Genomic DNA, 22200 nt, shown 5'->3' on the forward strand with positions numbered 1-22200 from the left:
TCATCAATTTTTGAGAGGTTATTACGTGCAGTCACTGGGTCGCCTGTGGGCCAATCAGGATGTTCCACGTCATCCGATACACAGCGGTACACAGTAGAGGTACACAACGTATTGCTGATGAGGTGTGTCCAGATAGGCCTTCGGATAGCATCCAGTGACCGCATGTAATAATTTCGTCTATTTTTTTTACACATTCTCCCTCTTCATATATAGTTGGTTTTATAGATTCCCTTTTAGGAGAAATTATTCTATGCGAATGCTAGACGGAAAGAATCATTTGGAGTTGTTGTGCTTTTGCAAAATGATAGTAAAAAAGACAACAAATATTCAATTATGAATGCATTTTTGCTGTCCTTTTGCAAAAGCGCAGCAAAAGAACAATAAAAACGCAGCAAATTTGGACGATTCTTTCCGTCCTGTGTCCGCACAGAATAATCAGTCTCCTTTTAGACTCTAGTACCATGTATCAGCATTCCTATCGAAATTGTGTCATAACTTCTTTATCTTCTCTACTTCTCTGTTATGATCCCATGACTTCCTTTCTATCATCTAGAATATCACTAAAAAATAACATAATGTTATATTATATAAATTACACAATTTCAGTGTTAAATTTATGGTAATTTGGAGTGTTCGCAGTAGGTTATCACAAAATTAGTAATGGTAAGTGGATATCTTCATAGACCGCACGTGTAATCGCACGTGACATATGTTGCCGTACCCGGACGTAATAATCTCTCATATCCAGGTCTCATCCTCCACGCGCGGTAGAGAACACGAGGGCGATGAGTGACAACGCCGACGGCGGCGGCGGAGCCGACCACGCCCAGAACTCCGATCAGCTACTTCTTATCTACGAGGCATCGCGGGTTTCAGATGTCGCTCGCGAGCTCCAGGATTCGGCTTCTGACCTCATATCCCGTACCTGGAAGGAGGAGCAATCCCTCCGCCAGCGCGCCCTTGCCCTTGATTCAGACATCCGGCGCCTCCAATCCTCTCTGTGCTCCGCCTCCAAATCGCCTTCATTTGACAGCAAATTAACGGAAAAGGTTTGTCGTTTACTCCAACTCTCCCCCCCCTTTTATGTTTGTCATGCATGGAGATATCAATTGCAACATTTCGGATTCGATGCAGATAGAAGAGGAGATCTACAGGGCGAAATGCCTGCTTAGCGATGGCGATGTGGCGTCGCTCTTACCTAGCAAGGATCATGGTTGGTGAATACGCTTTTTGGTTATGGGAATTGGGATTTGTTTCAGGCGATTTGATTTCGCTAGTTTTGTTATCAGGTCGGTTTTTGAACATGTTCCTTGGGCCTATAAATGTTCGGGCGACTCGGAAGGAGGTGCGGCTGAAGGTTAAAGAGGAGTACAACAGCTACAGGGTAAGAGCTCTTGATCAATCTTCAACTTATATTGTGGACGGTGAATCATTTGAGTGTTCGGTGATTTTCTGAATGGCAAGTGAGCAGACCGTGAAAGGATTCTGTTTAATCTGCCTTCCTTGTTTGGTGGGTGGCTGTGATTTTCATGCATGCATGGATTATACCCAAATACATACAGAAGAGAAGCTTTTTTGTCTTCCTTCTCAATTCCTCTTGTAAATATTGTGCCCTATGTTACTAAGGCAAGATTTCGTTTGTAACTGTAGAATTGAATTATTTTTGAACTTTCTGATTTGGCAGGATAGAACAGCATTCCTGTTTCTTCTGTTTCCATCTATGCTGCTTTTCCTAAGGTCCTGGATATGGGATGGATGCTTTCCAGCATTGCCTGTTCAGCTATATCAGGTATAAAATTGCCATAATTGGTATTTCAGATTGCAAACAAGAACTTTTCTTGTTTGAATGAATTATTTATTTTACTGAATTTGATTATTTTCATCGCCATTTTCCCTCAGGCTTGGCTCTTATTTCTCTACACTAGTCTGGCTTTGCGGGAAAATATACTGAGAGTTAATGGAAGTGACATTCGTCCCTGGTAAGGTCATTGATCCTCATTAAACTTGATCTGGAATTTGGTGATTGATATTTTGGTTGTTAACCTAGGTCATGACCAACATGCAGAAAATTATGCATTTGAAAAATTGGTTTTGCAAAGCAAAACCAGGTTTTGCAAGTGTAAATTACTCTTTTTCATATATTTGGCTAGATCAGCTATTTTCCTGCCTTTGGTAGCCTTTATTCTGTGTTTTCTTAAAGGAACATTATGCTTGCATACTCCAGTAGGACGTGTGATTCTATATATTAAGCTCATATGTGCTGGCATTTCTTTTCTCGTCTTTTTAGTCATTAAAGTTCTTGCCTACAAGAACCTTAAGACTTATTGCAGAAGATTTAATGTAGAGCATCCTACATTTTTTTAACTTAGACCTGGAAGCTTTGAAAACTTTGATAATGTTATATCTAAATTCTTTGATTCTTTCCTTATTGGCTGATTTTCTACATGAAGGAAGAGGCAGGTGCACTATGAGTGTTTCAAATGTGCATTCTATATATCTCGAATGAGAATTTTGTTGGTTGCAATAGTGGAGCATATGGGATGAGATCATTGCCCTGGAAGTGTGGGGAGGAGATTGATCTCGGTATAGTAGAGAGATTAGAATAGAGCATCAAGAGTCGAAGCGATCAAGAAGAAGAGGAGAGATGTTAGATGGGTTGTAGGTGATCAAGGGAGGCCCTCCACCACCTCTGGAATTTTTTGTGATGGCAGACATACTAAAAAAGTAAATAGGTGGTTACAGTTAGATGGTGGTTGGGAGGGTAGTTGAGTGGTTGAATAATGAATAATAAAACAATAATGGAATCTGTGGCAAAAGAGGGGAGAGATGTTGGAGTCCAAAGTTTTTTGTTAAACCAAAAATGAAAAGAATAGTTTTAAATTTATGCATAAATAGAATGATTTGGGATTTCATATGATAAAGTTAGACTTGATATACATGTAATCCATCTTGTAAAAGTCAGGTTGTGATCAGGAGAAAAGATTGTTCCAGTTATGCACCCCCAATCAAGTGGCTATTGAGGCTGAAATTAGATCTGCTAACAAACTTAAAGTAAAATCCAATCAGGCACCTTGTGAGATTTGGCAGAGCTCATTCTTGTTTCGATAATTTAAAATAGATGGAATAAAGTTGCAAACAAAAAGCCCTGTGCTGATATAACAGTTATTCAATGATTGTAAACTTAAAATAGCTTGGTGTACTTAAAGGGGTATGTCCTCTTACTTGCTGATATATATAATCTTAATTATTGGTGAATATGTGTTTGGCAATGTGAGGACGTTGTAGAATGTTTATTACATGTTAACCATTCTTTTTGTAGAATGGTTGCTATTGTCACCAGCTCATGTTCTCTTTATTAAAATATTATTAGTTGGGTATCACACTTCTTGAAAATTCGTGATGCGGTTCTCTCATTCCTCAAAAAGATAAACTTTATTGTGCATTCGCTAGCACATGCATTCCTTATTAAGCTTTTGTCAGTAGTAAAAGAGAGAAAAAAAAATCGAAATAATTCCCCGAATATTCATATGTGGCTAATTAGTCCCAAAGTATCACATTTATCCAATTTAGTCACTTGACTATAAAAAATAGATCCTAAGTGATCCATTGGGTAGAAATTGATTAAAAATTGGGATATAAAATTGATCCAAATTTAGTCCCCCAAGTATATAAAATAGATCCTAATTTTGCTCATGAGGGGTCATTTGAGATCAATTTTATAATCAAGGGACTAAATTGGAGAAATATGATATTTTGAAACCGAATTGGCCACATATGGATGGTCAGGGGCTATATTTAGTTTTTACTCTGGTAATTTGTGATTTGATTTTTTGTTGATGTTACTTCTGGCTGCATTTCTGCTGTCCTGACTTATGTAGGTGGGTATATCATCACTATTGTGCCATTTTGATGGCTCTTGTTAGTCTCACATGGGAGATAAAAGGGAAACCTGATTGTGCCAATAAGCAGGTAATTGACTGCTTAAAATTTAACCATTTTATACGTGAGAAAAGATGTAATGCTTCAAGCTTTCTACAGAAAGGGGTGCAACTATTTTTGGTATGGGCTATCATGCAAGGTATTGCTATGCTCCTTCAAAATAGATATCAGCGTCAACGACTGTATACTCGCATAGCATTGGGAAAGGTGATTTCATGATATTACATCACATTTGTCGCCGCTTATTTTGCTTCTCGTTTAATTTTTATCAATTTTGCGGTACAAGGACTCAACATTTTGCATGATATGAAATACATCACATTTTGCATTATATGAGATGTTGAGAACATTTATTCAATCTATCAATGTGACAAGTTCATAGTTTCCAATAATGCTCCCTTCAAAAGGCCATAATCAATTTGGACAATGATTATAATTCTAGTCCAATGCATGGAGGGCCACTAAACCATTAGAATCATGATTGCACTATTTATAATTTAAAATAATATATTTATAGAATCATGATCATTTTCCATATATATCATTAAAACATAGTGTAATCATGATTGCAAAGAAAATATCTGTAATCCATAATTATATCTCACTACCTCTCAAGAAGGGCCTTGCATCAGACCAAACTCTGCTCTAAGGCCTCTTTACCCTTGTTTGAAATCAAATACAAATAAATGCATAGAAGAGTGACCTATGAGTAGGTTACACGAAATTTAATATAGAATTTGATACATCTAAAGCCTGCAAAGTTCTTTTGTCATATTAATAATAGGGTGAAGTATGGTCCATGCATCCCACATGTTAGCTCCTTGGCTCGGGTGCTAATTATGTTTTCTCTCTATTTTTGCCTCAAGTCATCTTTCCCTTACAATAACCCGTACCAAATGACGACATTCCGGCATGCCGACCACCAACACGACCGCTTAATTAAGAGTGCCATCTTATATACTAAAAGCAAAGGGCTTTCAATCCTGGGTAAATGACAGTGCAATTAAGTGCAAGTCAACTAGGCAAGGAAACATGTGATATAATAAAGGTAAAGTGGCAATCCATGGAATTAGATCCAACTCAGAATGAAGATGTATTAATTTTAACAATGAAACAATGCATGATTCTTAATTTTAATAACTTGACAGTTCTTATGCTGGCTGGCATTGGATTAGTAATCTTGGTTTGATTAATATATTGGTTCGTAAATTCAATCAGCAGAAAGTGCAATGCAGTATTCTTTAATCTGATGAATCTTTTGATTTCCATAATAATATGGAAAATTAGTTTCTGAATGCATGGCACTACTTAATTTGCTTGAGAATTGCATGCTCTCATTATATTGCTGCTTTTGCCACTCGAAAAAGCTCATTAGACATTAGCCTTTTCAGTTTATGGTACTTTTTAGTAATTTTCAGCATTGGGATCTACTTCTGCGAGACCGCGACCAATTAGATTAATAATGGTATGCTTAGAACGTGCCTTTTTTTCCTAATTGTTTGATTAACTTAACTAATGTACTTTGAAAATGAGCATTATCGTATCAATAAGTTGTTCAATATATTTAACTGACTTGGCAATGCAAATAACATGTCAGCATCCATTCTGTTACACCAATGGAATATCACAGTAGTGATCACTTTATGATTTTGGTTTCTTGAGAATTCTGTCTTTGTGCCGCAACATCAACGCAATACTTAGCCGTTGAGATTAGTTGAAATTTAAAAGCTATCATTGATCCATAGCCAACCTTCTAAAATTATTTTGCAAGCACATATTGAGAAGTTGGAATGACCAGAAAAATTTTAGGTACTTTTTGTAGAAGTTCTTTATTTATCTATCTATCAATCAAAAATATATCTAGCATAAAAAAAATGATATATCTAGGCGTTGTTTCATGCTGCAAATGACTTTGCCTCTTTTATTTGTACTCTTCCTTGCAGCGGACAGCAATTAAACTAAGTTGTTTTAAATTAGGTTTCCTTGCACTGGACAATTAGAAGAATCTTTGTTTTTGCCTTCCCAAGTGCAGGACGGCAAATAAAAATTTGATTTCTCCCTGTAGCAAAGTCTAGAAAGCAGCTGGTTGCTTGTAAATTCTGAAATAAGCAGCAGCAGCAGCAGCAGTTGAGAAAAAACCAGTGGCAGCAAATGGAGAACACTGGCAGCTATGCAAAACAATGACAGCAGCAATGGCACGACAAGAAACAAAGGATTAGAAAGTTGGCAATGCAGAACAGGATGTATTAGTGGCTTTAACTGTATGTACATACATGTCAATATAGGTGCTCAATTAAGGGTTGCACTTGCTCAAAGTTATCTTTTCCCAAAGAAGCATTCGATGGAAGGTCAGGGATGGGAAAGCTCACATTATAGGAGCTAGCCCCCGAGGTTCCCTATTGAGGATGCATATGTTTTGAATGAGTTCAAGCAAAGAACTCATCTTCGCATGCCTTCACACGGAGAAGCACTCACCCTATGAAGAATCGCCTCTTTGAGCAGTTCTCCCTCACCAAGGCGATCTGCCTTCTATTGATATCTCTGTTCAAGCTACGAGATGTACTATAATGACATAATTTTCACTTGATTAATGAACTGTTAATTACCTGATTTGAAACCGATTAGAAAACCTTAGATTTATAGAAATATGGTTGAGAGCATTGCGGTTCTAGGTTCTGGAGCGCTGTAAGTTTATCTTCTCTATTTAAGGGGGTTTTGGTAGGTGAGCATGAAGGTGTTGGATTTGGATGCAGCAGCGCCAACCTCTCTATTATACAGTGAATGGGGATAGCGTTGTGGCATTGGGGTCTAGAGAGCTGCGGCGCTAGATCATTGAAAATATATATTTGAAATATCTAAATCCACTAACTCATTTTTTTACCTGTAACTCATACCCCTCAACTCATTTTGCAAGATTTGGTCTAGGAATAGAAGAGAAGGGGGAGATAAGGAAGAGAGAGGGAGGAGGGAGGAGGGAGGAGAGAGGAGAGAGGAGAGAGGAGAGAGAAAGTCATACTCAGGTCATTTTTTGTACACAACTACATAGCCCATAGTCATGGTGGCTTTGTCAACTGTATTCACCCCTTGTTCATAGCCACACTCTCTTAGGGGGCTTGTCACTCGCCTAGAGGGTCTTGCTACTCATCCAAGGCACTCGATTTCAAGGACTTGCCCAACTTGAAGGACTCTTTCAAGGCACTCAACTTAAAGAACTCACCCAAAGCACTCGTCCACAAGAATTCACCACCTGCATAGGACACTTGCTAGAGGCATCCCGAGCCACATTAAATTTGGGTGGCCATGTGCTTACATTTCAATCTAGTCCATATATTTGTATTAATATGTACTTGTGCAATCATGTATCATTTCTCTATTTTTTTAAGGTGTAGGTTTCCCTGCAGCCCATTTAATCCTATAATTAAGGAGTTAAGAGTCATATTTGGGACTTTATGCCATTTTTATTATTCATAAGGTTTATCAGACTTCCTAGCTAATCTCCATACTCATTTTCACTCATATTCACTATCTCCATCTAGGCGGACTTGCTATTAAGGTTTGGATTCAACATCATTGAAAGTTCGATCAGCGTGGATTAATGTCAATGATCAGAAGGCAAGCATTATGTGAAGAGCAATAAAATCATGAGTCGTCCGTGAATATGGAGAATTAGAACTTCAATCCATCGTGATTTAATGGATATGGAAGAGAGACTCGTGGGAATGATTAAAAAGGCACTCGAGTGAGGGGTTGCCCTAAGGGATCCTCTAACTCGCCATCCTGCTAAAGACGACTAGCCTATAGCGTTGACTTCAAGAGTGATAAATAATACTAGTGATGAATAATACTCCACTTATGCGAGTGAGGAGAGAGCTAGAAATATAATTGTGGTAATAATTTTTTTCAAGGAGATTGTAAAGGCAAACTTGCCCACCAAGTTGGAATCTTACAAAGGAAGATCTGACCTCTCCGACTAGGTTGCATGCATGCATTGAGTAGAAAACCTCTCTTATGGACGCCAATGACATGCTGAAGTTTTGGTTGTTCCTTACCGCCTTTAAGGAAACTGCCCTTTGGTCGGTTTCCTGTCTACTATTATGTGTCATTACATTTGTCTTCTAATTTAAGAGGATATTCCTCACAAAAGTTGTAAGTGCTCAGAGATCACTCTCAAGAGGTTGTACGTTGTCTTGAGGATGAGGCCAGAGCTAGGAAAATCGATGAGGAGCTTCATCATCAGATTCCTGAGTTAGATGTTAGAAGGATCTGGAGCTAATAATCGCACAGGCTACTTTGACTCAAGGCCTATAGGAAGGCCATTCAGGCATGCGGCCTGCAGCAGTCGCGAACATTGGCCAAGTTATTGGAACTCACAAGTAGCCACATGAACGCTGAAGAATAAAATAGTGTGGTTAATTCTTCTTTGATGGCTTACCCTAGGGAGCTTCCAAAGATCGGATCAATCCCCAATATCGCGAGCATGATAGGAACTGCCAAAGGCCCACAGGGTAGAAAGAACGCAACACATGCTACAGGAACATCATCACCCCAGCTAGCAAAGAGCACCCCTGGTTATGAGACAGCTGAGGATCGTTGTCCTGCTAGCCCTGTGAATGGAAGAAGCACTATGCGCAGCCTCCCAATACAAAGACAAACAAGCACACCGCACTCCCCTGCTGATATCTATGGCCGAGTTGGTGGAGGCCATTCAGAATAAGGAACTCTTTAAGCGCCCAATGCCGATGAAGACAGAGGCGCTCATGCTAGGGACACTTTCAAATTTTTTGAATTCCACCATGATCGTGGGCATGACATGATGGAGTGCCGACACCTTCTTTAGATAATATAGTAAAAGTATGGTTGTAAAACTCCATTTACAGTATCTCTATCATTTTGATTGAAATATTCAATGCTTTCCTTCTTAACATTCATATCCTTTTAACTAGTCACTCATAGTGGGAGCAATTGAATTGGGGATTAAATGTATGTCCATACATGCCAATATAAGTAACATGTAGTTACCAAAAGCATGCACTTGATGAGCTCAATCTAGAGGTGCACTTGCACAAAATGTGCTTTCCCTAGAGGAGCGTTCATCGGGTCAAGGTCATGTTTAGGAAGGCATTCTCGCCTAGATGAAGCTCATGCTATAAGAGCTAACTGAGGATGTGTATGTTTTGAGTGAGTTCAATCAAAGAACTCGCCTCCCCATGCCTTCACTTAGAGAAGTACTCACCCTACGAGGACTTGACTCTTTCAATATTTTTCCCCTGCCAAGGCCATCCGCCTTTTACGGATATCCTCGTTCTAGCTATAAGAAGTACACACATATAATGCTTACAATCATTGCTTCATAAATAGTGTTCACCCGCAATTCATAGCCACACTGATCTAGATGGATTATCACTTGTCCAATGGGACTATCCACCATCCAGGGCATTTGCCTTCAAGTACTCGCCACCCGCATAGGGCACTCGCTAGAGGCACCCTGATCCAAGTCATAGATACTTGGCCATGTATATACATTTTCACCTTGCCCACGTGTCTATATTAATTTATACTTATCCAATTATGTATTATCTCTCTATTTTTTTCCTCGATATAGTATTTCATATAGCTTTCATAATCCTACTAATAAAAGATTAAGAAGCATATTTATGATGTCATGTCATTTTTATTATTCACGAGAATTATTTGATTTTCTAGCTGCTCTCCATGCTCACACTTATTTTTCACTCATATTCTCTAGCTCTATCTTAGCCGACCCCACGTAGTGACTCAAAGGCTTGATGATGATGTTGTTGTTGTAGTATTCTCTAGCTCTATCTAACCATACTTGCTAGTAAGCTGAGGTGTCACTTACGAGTAAATTTGGATCCAACAGCTACAACACCAGTGCTACAATTTCATCATTGTTGTTGCAATGCAACCATTGTTGCTTCACTGTTGCTACAATAATCGGGAGAAGGTGAAGTGACTTTTGTTGTTGGAATAAGAGCAATTAATGCCGGAAGATGAAAGGAAGAGAGAAAGACTTCTGAGATTTTTTTTTCTTTCTCATGTTGTGCAGAATTGTGAGCAATATTGATAGTAGATTTATTATCATAGCTCCTTCCCCGTTACTTCTTAAATCTTCTAATATAATTTTAATTCATTAAACTTCATAGATACCTTAAGTGATTGCTCTGAATTTAGATTCAGCATGTGACCTTTAGATCACATGTTGTTTCTTTCTTCTCTATATCATCAGATTTCCTGCCATTAGTGTGCAATATCCAGAAGTGGATCTTGTATTCACTAGTGATCCCATATAATCAGCATCAGTATAACCTTTAATTTATGGAGTTTCATATTTTTTGTAGTGAATTCCTTTTTGTAGGATTTAATTTTAGATACCTGGAAACTCTGTTAGTAACTTAAAGGTGAGATTCCTTAGGTCTGTGTATAAATTGACTTATGAGATTTACAGTAAAAATGGTATTAGGATGGGTGTGGGATAAATAGATTTGTTTTTCAACTAATCTTTGATATTGTCAATTGTCAACTTCTATTCCTTCCTCATTTGTGTCCAGCTTTTAACATGGTTTAGTTAAGATTTTGCGTAACTTGCTATCAGTCATTATTGTTTCTCTTTAAATATCCATAATATAGTTTTGTTGAGAGAGATTTTATTTTAAATTAAGCTATTATTACACGCAGGAAGTATTTAAGTTTGCTAAGTTATTTGATTTCAAATTCTGTGGCATGTTTTTTTTTGAGTTGTTCCTTTCTTTCATTGTTATCATATGTAACAATTATATCATCAACATAAACAATAAGATTTAAAATTGTTCCATCAGTGGAATATTTTATGAAGAATGTATGATTTCCTTGGATTTGTTTTTGTCCTGTTTCATGCATGATTTTTATAAATATATCAAATTATGCTCTTAGAGTTGTTTAAGGCCATATAATACCTTTTTCAATTTGCACACCTTATTTTTCTTGAGGAAGGCTTTATATTTTGGAGAAAATTTTTATAAGGATGTATATTGGGCTAGTGGGTATAGAGAAGAATGTGTAGCAATGGGTTGATCATTATTATGGGAGTTACCCAATAGTATTTTTGAGCCTGGAGTTTGCTGGTATCCTCATTATATTGATTGAAGAGGTTCACTGATAGAGCAATATTTTGTTCTTGTGTTTGTGTAGCTAAGATCTCAAGAGAGAAGATAATTTCATCAAACTTTTCTTCAATTTGATTATTCTTCCCCTAAAGTTAAGCTTGATTGTATAAACTAGAGTTTTAATCAAATGTGATAGCTTTTGAAGTGAAAATATTTTTTGTGGTCAGAAGAGAAGATTTATGCATTTTTTGAGTGTGTGAATATCATAAGAAAACACAATTTGATGCTTTAGTATTGTTTGTTGATGTCAACATATACAACAACAACAACATCATCAAGCCTTTATCCCACAACGTGGGGTCGGCTATATGAATCTTTTTTCTCCATTGTGTTATGTTAAGAGTTAAATTTTCATTTAAATCTAATTAAAAAGTTCATTTTTAATATTTTCTAACCAAATCTTTTTAGATCTATTTCTACCCTTCTTAACACAGGCCAAATTTAATACATCTACTCTCCTAACATAGTCATCGGAAGGCAGGCGTTTTATGTGACCAAACCATCTAAGGCAACTTTTTCTAATTTTATCTTCCACTGGAGCCACTCTAACCTTTTCACGTATATACTCGTTTTGCATTCTGTCTCTAAGAGTGAAGCCACTCATCCACATGAGCATCCTCTTCTTTGCAACATTTAACTTAACTTTATGCTTGTCTTTTAATGGCCAATATTCTGCACCATAAAGCATTGCAGGTCTCATCACCATCTTAAAGAATATTCCCTTAAGTTTGAGGGGTACTTTTCTATCACACAACAAGGCCGGTGCATTCCTCCACTTCAACAATCCAACTTGAATTCTACTAATAATATCCTTATCTATTTCACCATCACTTTGAATTATAGACCCAAGATATTTAAAACATGTATTCTTATTAATGACTTAATCGCGCCTTAAGTCGCAGTCCCCCCACTAGATCTATTATGACTAAAATTACACTCCATATATTCGATTTTAGATATACTAAAATGAAAATCATTATACTCAGGTTGACCTCCATAGTTCATGTTTATCGTCAACTCTCTCTCTAGTTTTATCAACAAGAAGTGTATCATCAGCAAAAAGCATACATCGTGGTACATCCTCTTGCAAAAGAACATCCATGACTAGAGCAAAAATATATAGGCTTAAAGTTGATCCTTGATGTAATCTAATTGAAATAGGAAAATACTTGGTTAAACCACCTTGTGTCTGAATACAAGTAATAGCTCTTGCATATATATCCTAAATGACTCGAGTATAAGCATTATTAATCTTTTTTTTTTTTCTAGAACTATCTAGAGCACCTCTCTTAAAACTTTATCATATGCTTTTTCTAAATCAATAAATATCATATGTAGATCTTGCTTATTCTTTCTATGCTTCTCCATCAAACCTCTCAATAAATATATAGTGAACCTACCAGGCATGAATCCAAATTGATTTTGAGAAACATTAGAAAGTTTTATAAGGAATTTTTGAGAAAAAAATAGTCCAGGAGACTTCTGAAGTTAATCGCCCTTGAGAGTATTCTTATAATTAGATATGTAGAGCTTAGGGCAACTTACCCCTAGTACCCTTAGGGAATTTTATTTTGGAAGAGGAGTCAGTGTAATTTCTAGAGAAAAGGATCAAAATGATCTCTTGACTCTTTATGAAAGATAAAAAATGATCATCAATTATATTAATTGACAATTTTGATCTCTCAACTCCTTAATGATGAACCAAAATAGTTCCACCATGATACTATTTTGATTTTTTTAAAAGACTTAAGAAACCAAAATTGTCATTTAATATGGTCGGGGACCATTTTGGTTCTTCATAAAGAGGCAATGAACTATTTTGGTCTTTTTTCGTAATTTCTAGGTGATGTTGATTTTTTTTCTTTTTGCTACTCCATTTTGTTATGGGATGCTAGGATAAAAGAATTGATGGATAATGCCTTTTTTATTGAGAAAAGGAGATGAAGTTTGATTAAATTATTCTTGACATTATCAGTTCTAATACTAACACAAAATTGATTTTTTATCATCGAGATAAAGGTTGAAAGAATATAACTAATATTAAAATTTGTTTGGTAAGATATATCATGTCATCCAAGTACAATCATCAATGAATGTGATGAATCCTTTGAAGCTATATGTTACAAATTTTCAAAGTTCCTCAAATATCAAAGTAAATTAACATAAAAAAAAAGTAGAGGGTCTAAATTTACTTTCAGGAAATGATGCTAGTAATTATAGCGGTCTTGTAATGAAAGCTTCAATGTTAGTATTTATAAGAAGTGAATGAAAATTACATTTTAAGCTTGTAAAAAAGAGATGCCTTAATCTATAATTATGTTCCCAAGTAGTGTTGTTATTTAGAATGGAGATGAAAAACCATCATAGGTGGTTATGGTCTTCAAATAGGTATAGCCCATCATTTCCTCTAGCTTACCAAATCGTCTCTCATTGTGAGGTTTTGAAATACACAATGATTAGTTAAATATATTATCTTATAATTGTGATCCTTGGTAATTTTTGACCAGATACGAGATTTACTGTAAGGTTAGGAATATGTAGCCTGTTATTAAAAGTAAATGCAAAAAAAAAAATGGATATTTCCTTGACCAACAATCATCTACTACTTTTATTTTTATATTGCTGGGACAAGATTTGTAGTTTGAAAAATATTGGCATTCTTTGTCATGTGATCAGTGGCACATGAATCTATTATACAAGTTCCAAAATAACTATTTGAGGCATTAAAACTGCGGGAGTTGGAATTTATATCATTTTGAGCTAGAGAGTAGGACTTGAAAGATTTTTTGAGAGAGCTCAAGAAGTTCCTTTGCTTGTTAATTTGTTTTGAGTTGAACTCTTTTGGTTCAATGAGATAAACTTTCACTTTTGATTGGCTTTCTTTGTTTCCACCATAGCCTTAGGGCTTTTAGGCTGTCTTCAATATTTTTTTTGATAGGTCTATTTTTTAGTAGTAATTGCACCACAAGCTGCTTTGAAGAAAAGGCTTTTGTCTTTCTTTTTGGGAAGATTCAATGGCAATAAGTTCTTACCTTAAATTGCTATGATTGTTATGGTCGACATTTCAGATTTGGTAGTGTCAAGCATAACTATCCTTCTTCCTTCTTTGGGTTGTATAAGTGATACAGACCTCATTTAGGAACGGTAGATTCCTCTACTCAAGAATTGGATATGAACTTGGTTGATTTATCATTAAGTCTTGCAAGAAATTCCCCCTTCTTTCTACATGTTGTTTTAGAACTACTGCATCATTACTACGCTTCATCCTGAGATGTTCGTAGTAATCTAGTTCTAATCAATAGACATTGCATTAAAATATTCAATGATAGAGATGTTACCACACTTGATTTTTGAAAGCTTCATCTTGATCTCATATATGAGAGTAATATCCTTAACTTTTGAGCGAGTCTGTTTGTCATTTCTCAAATGTCTTTTGTGGTTAGGAATATGTTGGTATTGATTTCAATCATCATGGCATTCTATAATCATAACAAAATCATAGAGTTTGCTTTATCCGAACATGCAAACTTTGGCTCTTTCAGATTTGAAGGAGGATCAATAAAATGATAAGTTTTTTCTTTTCTATTAGAAAGGTCTTCACAATCTTAAGACTACTTTAGGTAATTTCTTTCATATTAGCAATATGAGATTTATAGCCCTTTGAATTCTTCTTTGGTAGGATTACTCTAGTTTTAACTATTTATTATGGTCAACTCTTTGGAAGGGAGGTTGAAAAATCAAACATGAGGACAAGAATAAGAATAAAAGAGAGAAGAAAAACAAAGTTTGGAAGGAGAATCCTAAACTTGCTCTAATATCATATAGAAGAAGAGAAGTGACTAAAAAACTTGGACTATTTAATCATCCACTGGGTATTTATTCCGAAAGCCATCTAGGACATGAATGAAAATTATGCAATATTAAGGAGAAATGCTAATTACAAAAATTAAAACTATTTTCCAAAACTTTCTTGTATGCGCAATTTGTGGTGCTCCCATTTCCATGCTAAGCACATGGACCCGTGGCACATGTCTTTTCTTGATTAGCACAAGAATATGTGGCACTCTTCTTTCCATATCAAGCACATGGATCCATGGCATATTTTTTTCCTTTTTTAGCACATGAATCTGTAGCTCTTTTGATTCCTTATTTAGCAATCCCAAGGCTGTTAATTTCGCTAGTCCTTGGGTTGTTCCAACAAAATGCACATTATTGCTATAAAATATATGTTGTGTGATGCATGAAAGGCAAACAACCATTAAAGATCTAAAGGGGAAGCATAGAGTTCTCACCATCAACAACAAAACCTTAAACCTAGATCATCAATTGGTTTTGAAGGACTTCAAGTTATATATCACGTGTTATGGTTGTGGTGCCATGTTTACGTTTTGTTTGTAGCTTCTTTCATTCACGTTATGCTCCTAGTTGTCCTTATGATGATTGATATGGGCATCTTGTCATTTTATCTCAGTAGGATTTGTGTGACTTTTCAATTTATTTAACTTTCCCTTGTAATTTGTTGATGCTAGATGATTTCATTTTTAGTATTCCTGATGCAACTATAATGAGATTTATTTGACATTTAAATATTTATTTATCTTTCCCTCGTAACTGTTGATGCTAGATGATTTCATGTTTAGGAGTCCTGATGTAACTATAATGAAATAATGCATGTAGATCACTTCACCAATGGAAACTAGGATTCACAAATCATAAAACATTGAACTAGTTAACCATTTGCTTTCTTTTAGTGTAAATAGTAAATATGAGGATTGGAATCCAAACGAAATGTAATGATCAGATAAATACAATGAAATCAATAGGGAATTCGAACCACTAAAAATATGTTAGCATTTTTAGTTTAATAACTATAATTGGAATCCTAGTTGTGTTAGATTTGAACAAAATTGGGAACACTACTTTGACTACTAGCAAGCTTTGTGAAATTAGCTTTAAGGGGTTGTTGGTTTGAAATAAAATGCATGTAAAATATTCCAAATCCAATGGTTTTGAAAATATCGATTTTTGGTTTGAAGTAAAAGAAATGCAAAGTAAAATTTTGTTGTATTGGGAATGCACTCTCTATAGTGTGTTTTTTGTTGATTGAAATTCTTTAAATTTTAGCGATTTTTAAATTCCTCATAAATTATTTGTCATTATCGTTGGACATTGCCACCTATCGTTGTCCCTGGCCTAAGCGGCGCATCGCCTACTCTCGCCGCCAGCCACCACTGACCAATGCCGACAACTACGGGCTGCCTCTACCCACCATCGTTCATAGTCGCTTCTGCCTGTCGCCAATCAGCCACCACCATATTTGGGATTTTATATTGTATTCATTTTACTTTAAGCCAAAAAAAAGTAATCACATGTATTCACTTCACCTTCATCCAAGCAACTTCAAATATGTCAAATTCATTGCATTCTTTTTACACTTCAATTTTTTTCAACCAACCAATCAGCCCGTAGTTATCATACCTTATAGTCTAAAATGTAAACTACACTCTATTGCACCATTATCATAAATAAAAAAATCAAAGGCGAGCAAAACAATTAATGGCTACAACATAAGCGAACCAGCATATGTGTTTGATTGAAACTTTTTTGTGAGTGATACACTACTTTACTGGCATGCAAGCTCTACAAGTATAATATGAGAACCTGTGTGAGAATGGAGCGAAAAAGAGGAGAAATTTTTGTCGGAAATAATCTATTAGTTTAAGAATCAATAGTAAATTTTTCAAAATTTCCAAGATATTCATCTTCACCCCTTATTTAAATGGATTTGAGGGCTTTAGGAAAGGTTGTGCCAATAAATAAACAAAAAATACATGATTTTATAACACTTAGTACAAACTGTCTTAGATATGTACCACACCCTCGCTAACTTGATAGATGATTGCCTTTCTTAATCTTGTTTTTTTTTTTTTTGTCCCAGGGCGAGTTTCATAGTTTCGAGTGCATAAGAGCAAGTAGGCATATGTAGGCGAGTCTGTTGGCGAGTGTTCAACTGATAGGGCTATAATTGATGTCTAGAAGCCATTGACAACCAATGTTGGAGCATTGGATTTCCTAGGAGTGGTAGGCGAGTTAGTTTAACTTGTATGGATGATAAGCTCTAAGATCAACCAACTATGATGGGACGAACTGAAGCGCTCTTGAAAAGTTACTTATTTGTAGCTAAGATGATAAGTATAGTTGAAGCTCTCCATCATAGATAGGGGCTAGTGGCTTTAGTGGCTAGCCCTTGCTGGTGGGTGAGTGAAGAGTTGATTAGTCCGCGAGAAGCATTTATTGTTGTTATGAAGGGCTACTCCCCTTTGAATTCCCTATTGAGTTAGGTCTCAACGCCCTCGGACGAGTTTCTTTGTGGGTCCACGAGATACGGGTTTCACTTGTTTTGATCCGCTGACTACCTGTTGAATACTTGAAAAGATATATATGATATATATAATGTCCAAGCATAACTTTTACAGAAAAAAATTACATGAAACTAGGGGTGTCAACTTTTGACACGACCCGAAAACCCGACCCGGATCCGACCCGGAAAATCCGGGTTGGACCCGACCCGTTTGATAAATGGGTCGGGTTCGGGTTCACAAATTCGACCCGTTTAAAAAACGGGTCGGGTTCGGGTTGACCTCGGCGGGTTGCCAGGGTCAACCCGCGAACCGTTTAATTCAAAAAAAATTGAATTTTTGCATTTCCTCGCCCTGCCCGAGCTGCCGCCCGCGCTGCCCGCTCCTGTCCCGCCCGCACCTGGCCGCGCTCGTGCCCGCGCGCAGCCCGCGCTGCCCAGCTCGTGCCGCGCGCCCACGCGCGCCAGCCGCGCACCCTCCGCGCGCCACCGCGCTGCAGCCCGCTCTCGCCCGCCGCGTCGTCGTCCGCCAGCAGCGGGTTCGACCCGAACCGGGTCGGGTCGGGTCAACCCGGCAACCCGCCGGGTCGGGTCCGGGTTCGGATTTCCGACCCGTTTGCCTTCCCGGGTCGGGTTAGGGTCGACCCGTTTGAACCCGGGTCAGTTCCGGGTTCGACCCAAACCCGACCCGTGACCCGAAATTGACACCCCTACATGAAACCATAGTATCCATAACAAGTCCAAAAGCCTAGAATGTAGGAGAGTCCCTCTTTGTATCGTGTACTATATAATCCTTGTCATCATCATCAAAGTTTGAAGAGGACTTCCCCTTGCTAGGCCATAAACAATCACCTTTTGTGCCATCCGCTGAAGATCTTTCATTGCTGCCTTCCGTTTTGGCCATTTGGCATCTCGCAGCAGAACCTTGACAAATTTATCAAAGTGACGAACCTTATTAGATCACTTATAATTGTAGTTTTCTCATTGGTTTTTCAAAAAACAAATGGACTAATTTTGTCAACAATGTTTCTTAAATTATTGTCCAAAGCATGTTTAGGTTTAGGGTTTGTTTGGGACGGTTTTTTTTTTGCTTCTTAAAACAATTTTCTAGTACAAAAATTAAATTTTTATACTAGAAAACTGCTTTAAGAAGTAATTAAAAAGTCGTCCCAAACGAGGCCTTAGACGGCAATTTTCTCACAAAACGCTACCAAATGCAGCTTAATATTTCTAGTGTTGTATTATCAGATTCGGCTAGCATTAAAACGTCACATTGCACCTTGTTATATTTATAACTTCGGCCGCAAGGAAGTTTTTATTATATGTCTAACCTACTATTTGATTGCGCTATAGAATTCAGTTTTGATTGAAAAGCTTTTTTTTTCGCCTTTGGAACTCTAACTGACATTTTTTTTAATTAAAATGATACTGAATGTCTTCCTTCATCATTAAAAGACATTGTCTTATCTTTCTAGGCAAAGAGAATGGATGTTGTTTGGGGAGAAACTGCTGGTGTAGAAGGTCAGCTGTGGCTGTTATATCCTATACTTTTCATCTTGCAGGTAAGTAGAGCACAGAAGTAGAGATTTTCTGTGCAAAAACGACAAGCATATTTAGTAGTCTAGTCAGCAGTTTTTTTTTATGTTTTTTAATGCCAAGAAATACAGAATAAAACTTTCAGGGCTTTCCTTATGAGGGATCTGAAATGCTTTCCTTTGTTAGAAAGCATTAAAAATGATATTTTCTATTACATTTCATAGAGAATTTGACTCTTAATAGGAGACAATGGAGAAAAAAGATTCATATAGTCGACCTCACGTAGTAGGATAAAAACTTGATAATTGATATTATGTTGTACTTGAAAATAGTATAAATAGAGTGATTTTTAAATCCCATGTTGTGCTTGCTTGTGGTTTGTGATGCCCTCCCTCATTTGCTTAAAGTATTTGATTTTCATTCAACCAAATAACTCTTACAATTTTTAAAATGTATATATGTTTAAATTTTCCAATCAAGCAACCCCTCAATGAAAAACATGAAGTTGTTTTTCTAAAAATAAAAATATCTCTTCCATTTTGGTCCCCTTACTAAAAAGTTCAATATGAAAGCTTCTTTTTATTCCCCTGGTAGCAGATTTGCATCAGTTAGCCTTAAAGCTGAGTTGCACATTTAGGCTTCGTTTGAGACAGCTTTTTTGTTGTTTCTTAAAGCAATTTTTTAGTTCAAAAAAGAAAATTTTTGTGCTAAAAAACTGCTTTGAGAAGCAATAAGAATGCCGTCCCAAACGAAGCCTTAACCTCAAGAAATATCTTTTTTGAAGCTCAACCAATATCTTTTTTTGAAGCAACTGATTGTATTTCTTGTCATTTAACTAAATTTTAGGTATTTGAAGCTTATGTTGGAATGCTCTTACTCCGCACAGCATTCGTCGGTGTAATTTCTGAATGGCAGGCAAGAATCTTTTGCTCACTGAAGGCCCTTTCTTTGTTTTTCTTCCACACAAAAGTGCAGATTCTCAAGCTTTTGATCTTCCCAATTGTTTCAGGTTGTAGTTTGTGGGGTTCTTCTTGTCGTAATGGCAGTGGGAAATTTTGCTAACACAGTTGAAACTCTCATGGCAAAATCAAGATTCAAAGCTATGAAAAGGAGTAAGAGCAAAAATGATTTTGATCAGTTGCCTTCCCCCACATATTTTAGATAAATGCAGAGATGGTTTTTGGTCCTGCTAAGCTAATATTATACCTTGAGTAATATTATTCAGAAGGCTCTTATAATGGAAATCAACGATGTAAAGTATTATTTTATTTAGCTACATTGTCTCTGCTTATTAAACGCAGTCATTTGGTGGTCTTATCATAAGATGTGTGATAGTTCTTCTGGTCCTGAAATTGGCTCTTCTTTTTCTTCACATTTTTTTATTTTTGACAGTCAGCTTGTTTTGTTTTTTTACTTTTCAGTACTTAGTAATTTTATTTGATATTGGAAACCCTCATTTTATTTTATGGAAGTTAGTTAGCTATTTATTGTGCTAAGGTTGGAAGTTAGTTAGCTATTTTTTTTGTAAAGTTGGGAGTATTTTTAACAATTTAATCTGTTAGTGTGGATGAATTATTCTATGCAGACACCGAACAGTTCTCCCATTCTGTGTTCTTTGTCTACAGTAAAAGTGCAACAGTTGCGTTTTTACTATAGCAGCTGTGCTTTTACTGCAGAGTTAACGGTTCTCTCTATCCGGTGTCCACACAGAATAATTTTTCGTTAGTGTGATAGTTATAATGAAGTAAATAATTTATTTTTTTGTTTGAAGAAGGAAAATATATAAGATCAATGATAGTGTTCAAAAAAGATTTTAATCATATATTTATATAAAATTATTTTTACTTGCAATTTGCAGATATGCAAATGTCTATTTCATATTTATTGGTGCTATGTTGTGACAAATTTTTTTAGTCAAATTAGAGTGATAGCTTCCGATAATTGATCAAACTCCAGCTTGAGTTTAATTCTATGAGTTATGAATATAATTATGATTTAAGTAATTATTATAATAAAATTAGATAAAGAATAAAAAATTAGAAAATAAATAATAAAAAATTATTTGATATAAAAAAGAGATAATTTTAAACATTTATTCATATTTTTTAATATATTTAGTAGTAATAATTTGTAAAAAATTTGTTTGTTAAGTAATTTTGGCTCACGAGTCAGTTTAGTTCACTTAACATTTATTAGGGAATTGTCAATTGAATTGAATCTCATTCATCTATTGCCTGTTTATAGTTGTCGCAAGTCTGAATTCAAGTTGGATGGTTGAAGTGGAGGAATGCATCGGGCTTGTTATGTGATAGAAATGTACCCCTCAAACTTAAGGGAAAATTCTATAAGATGGTAGTGAGGCCTGCAATGCTTTATGGTGCCGAATATTGGCCTTTAAAAGAGAAGCATAATACTAAGTTAAGTGTGGCAGAGATGAGGATGCTCAGGTGGATGAGTGGCTTTACCCTTAGAGATAGGATACGAATTGAGCATATACGTGAAAAGGTTGGAGTAGCTCCAGTAGAAGATAAGATTAGAGAAAGTCGCCTTAGATGGTTTGGTCACATAAAACGGCGGCCTTGCGATGACCCGGTTAGGAGAGTAGAGGTATTAGATTTGACTTATGTTAAGAAAGGTAGGGGTAGACCTAAAAAGACTTGGTTAGAAAATATTAGGAATGACCTTTCTTTATTAGATTTAAACGAGAATTTGACTTTTAATAGGACACAACGGAGAAAAAGGATTCATGTAGCCGACCCCACGTAGTGGGATAAAGGCTTGATGTTGTTGTTGTTGTTGTATAATTTTCTTAAAGTTTTTTTTTTTTTTTACAATCAAATCTACTAGAGCATGATTAGGACTAAGATTTTAAATCGAAGATGAAAGATCGCTTCAAAATTGAATTGATTTTTGTCTCGGATCAAGTTCAAATTGAGTAAAATGTGTCGAAACATGAAGCATAAATCGATCTTTGATTTGATTTTGAGTTGGAATGGATCAGATTGAGCTAGTTCGAAATCGTATTTAAATACAAATAGTATGTATGAAAAAAAAAAGTATGTATATTTTAAAAAATTAATATATGCATAAAAATATATGGATGTTACAAATATAATATCTATTATATTAAAATTAAAAGAGAAAAACTAATGATTTGGAGCCAACTCGATTACAAATCGATTTGATTTGAGCCAAGCAGGCTCA

The 22200-nt window shown here is 36.1% G+C and overlaps 1 protein-coding gene across 2 annotated transcripts; it reads left to right on the forward strand.

Annotated features, from left to right (window-relative positions):
• Window positions 1-738: 738 nt before the first annotated feature.
• Window positions 739-20439, forward strand: LOC110101709 (transmembrane protein 120 homolog). 2 transcript variants are annotated; one of them, XM_020829712.2, is made up of 10 exons: window positions 743-1049; window positions 1135-1213; window positions 1290-1384; window positions 1685-1789; window positions 1900-1979; window positions 3879-3969; window positions 4039-4146; window positions 18936-19022; window positions 19843-19911; window positions 20006-20439. In XM_020829712.2, exons 1-10 carry the CDS (start codon window positions 786-788, stop codon window positions 20159-20161), a joined length of 1134 nt encoding a protein of 377 aa, XP_020685371.1. In that variant the 5' UTR covers window positions 743-785; the 3' UTR covers window positions 20162-20439. The 2 variants fall into 2 exon arrangements, with proteins under 2 accessions (XP_028552426.1, XP_020685371.1); XM_028696593.1 differs by having other exon boundaries at window positions 739-1049; window positions 3879-4146.
• The last annotated feature ends 1761 nt before the right edge of the window (window positions 20440-22200 follow it).

This window comes from Dendrobium catenatum, unplaced genomic scaffold (assembly GCF_001605985.2).
Source record: "Dendrobium catenatum unplaced genomic scaffold, ASM160598v2 fragScaff_scaffold_772, whole genome shotgun sequence".
NCBI lineage: Eukaryota > Viridiplantae > Streptophyta > Magnoliopsida > Asparagales > Orchidaceae > Dendrobium > Dendrobium catenatum.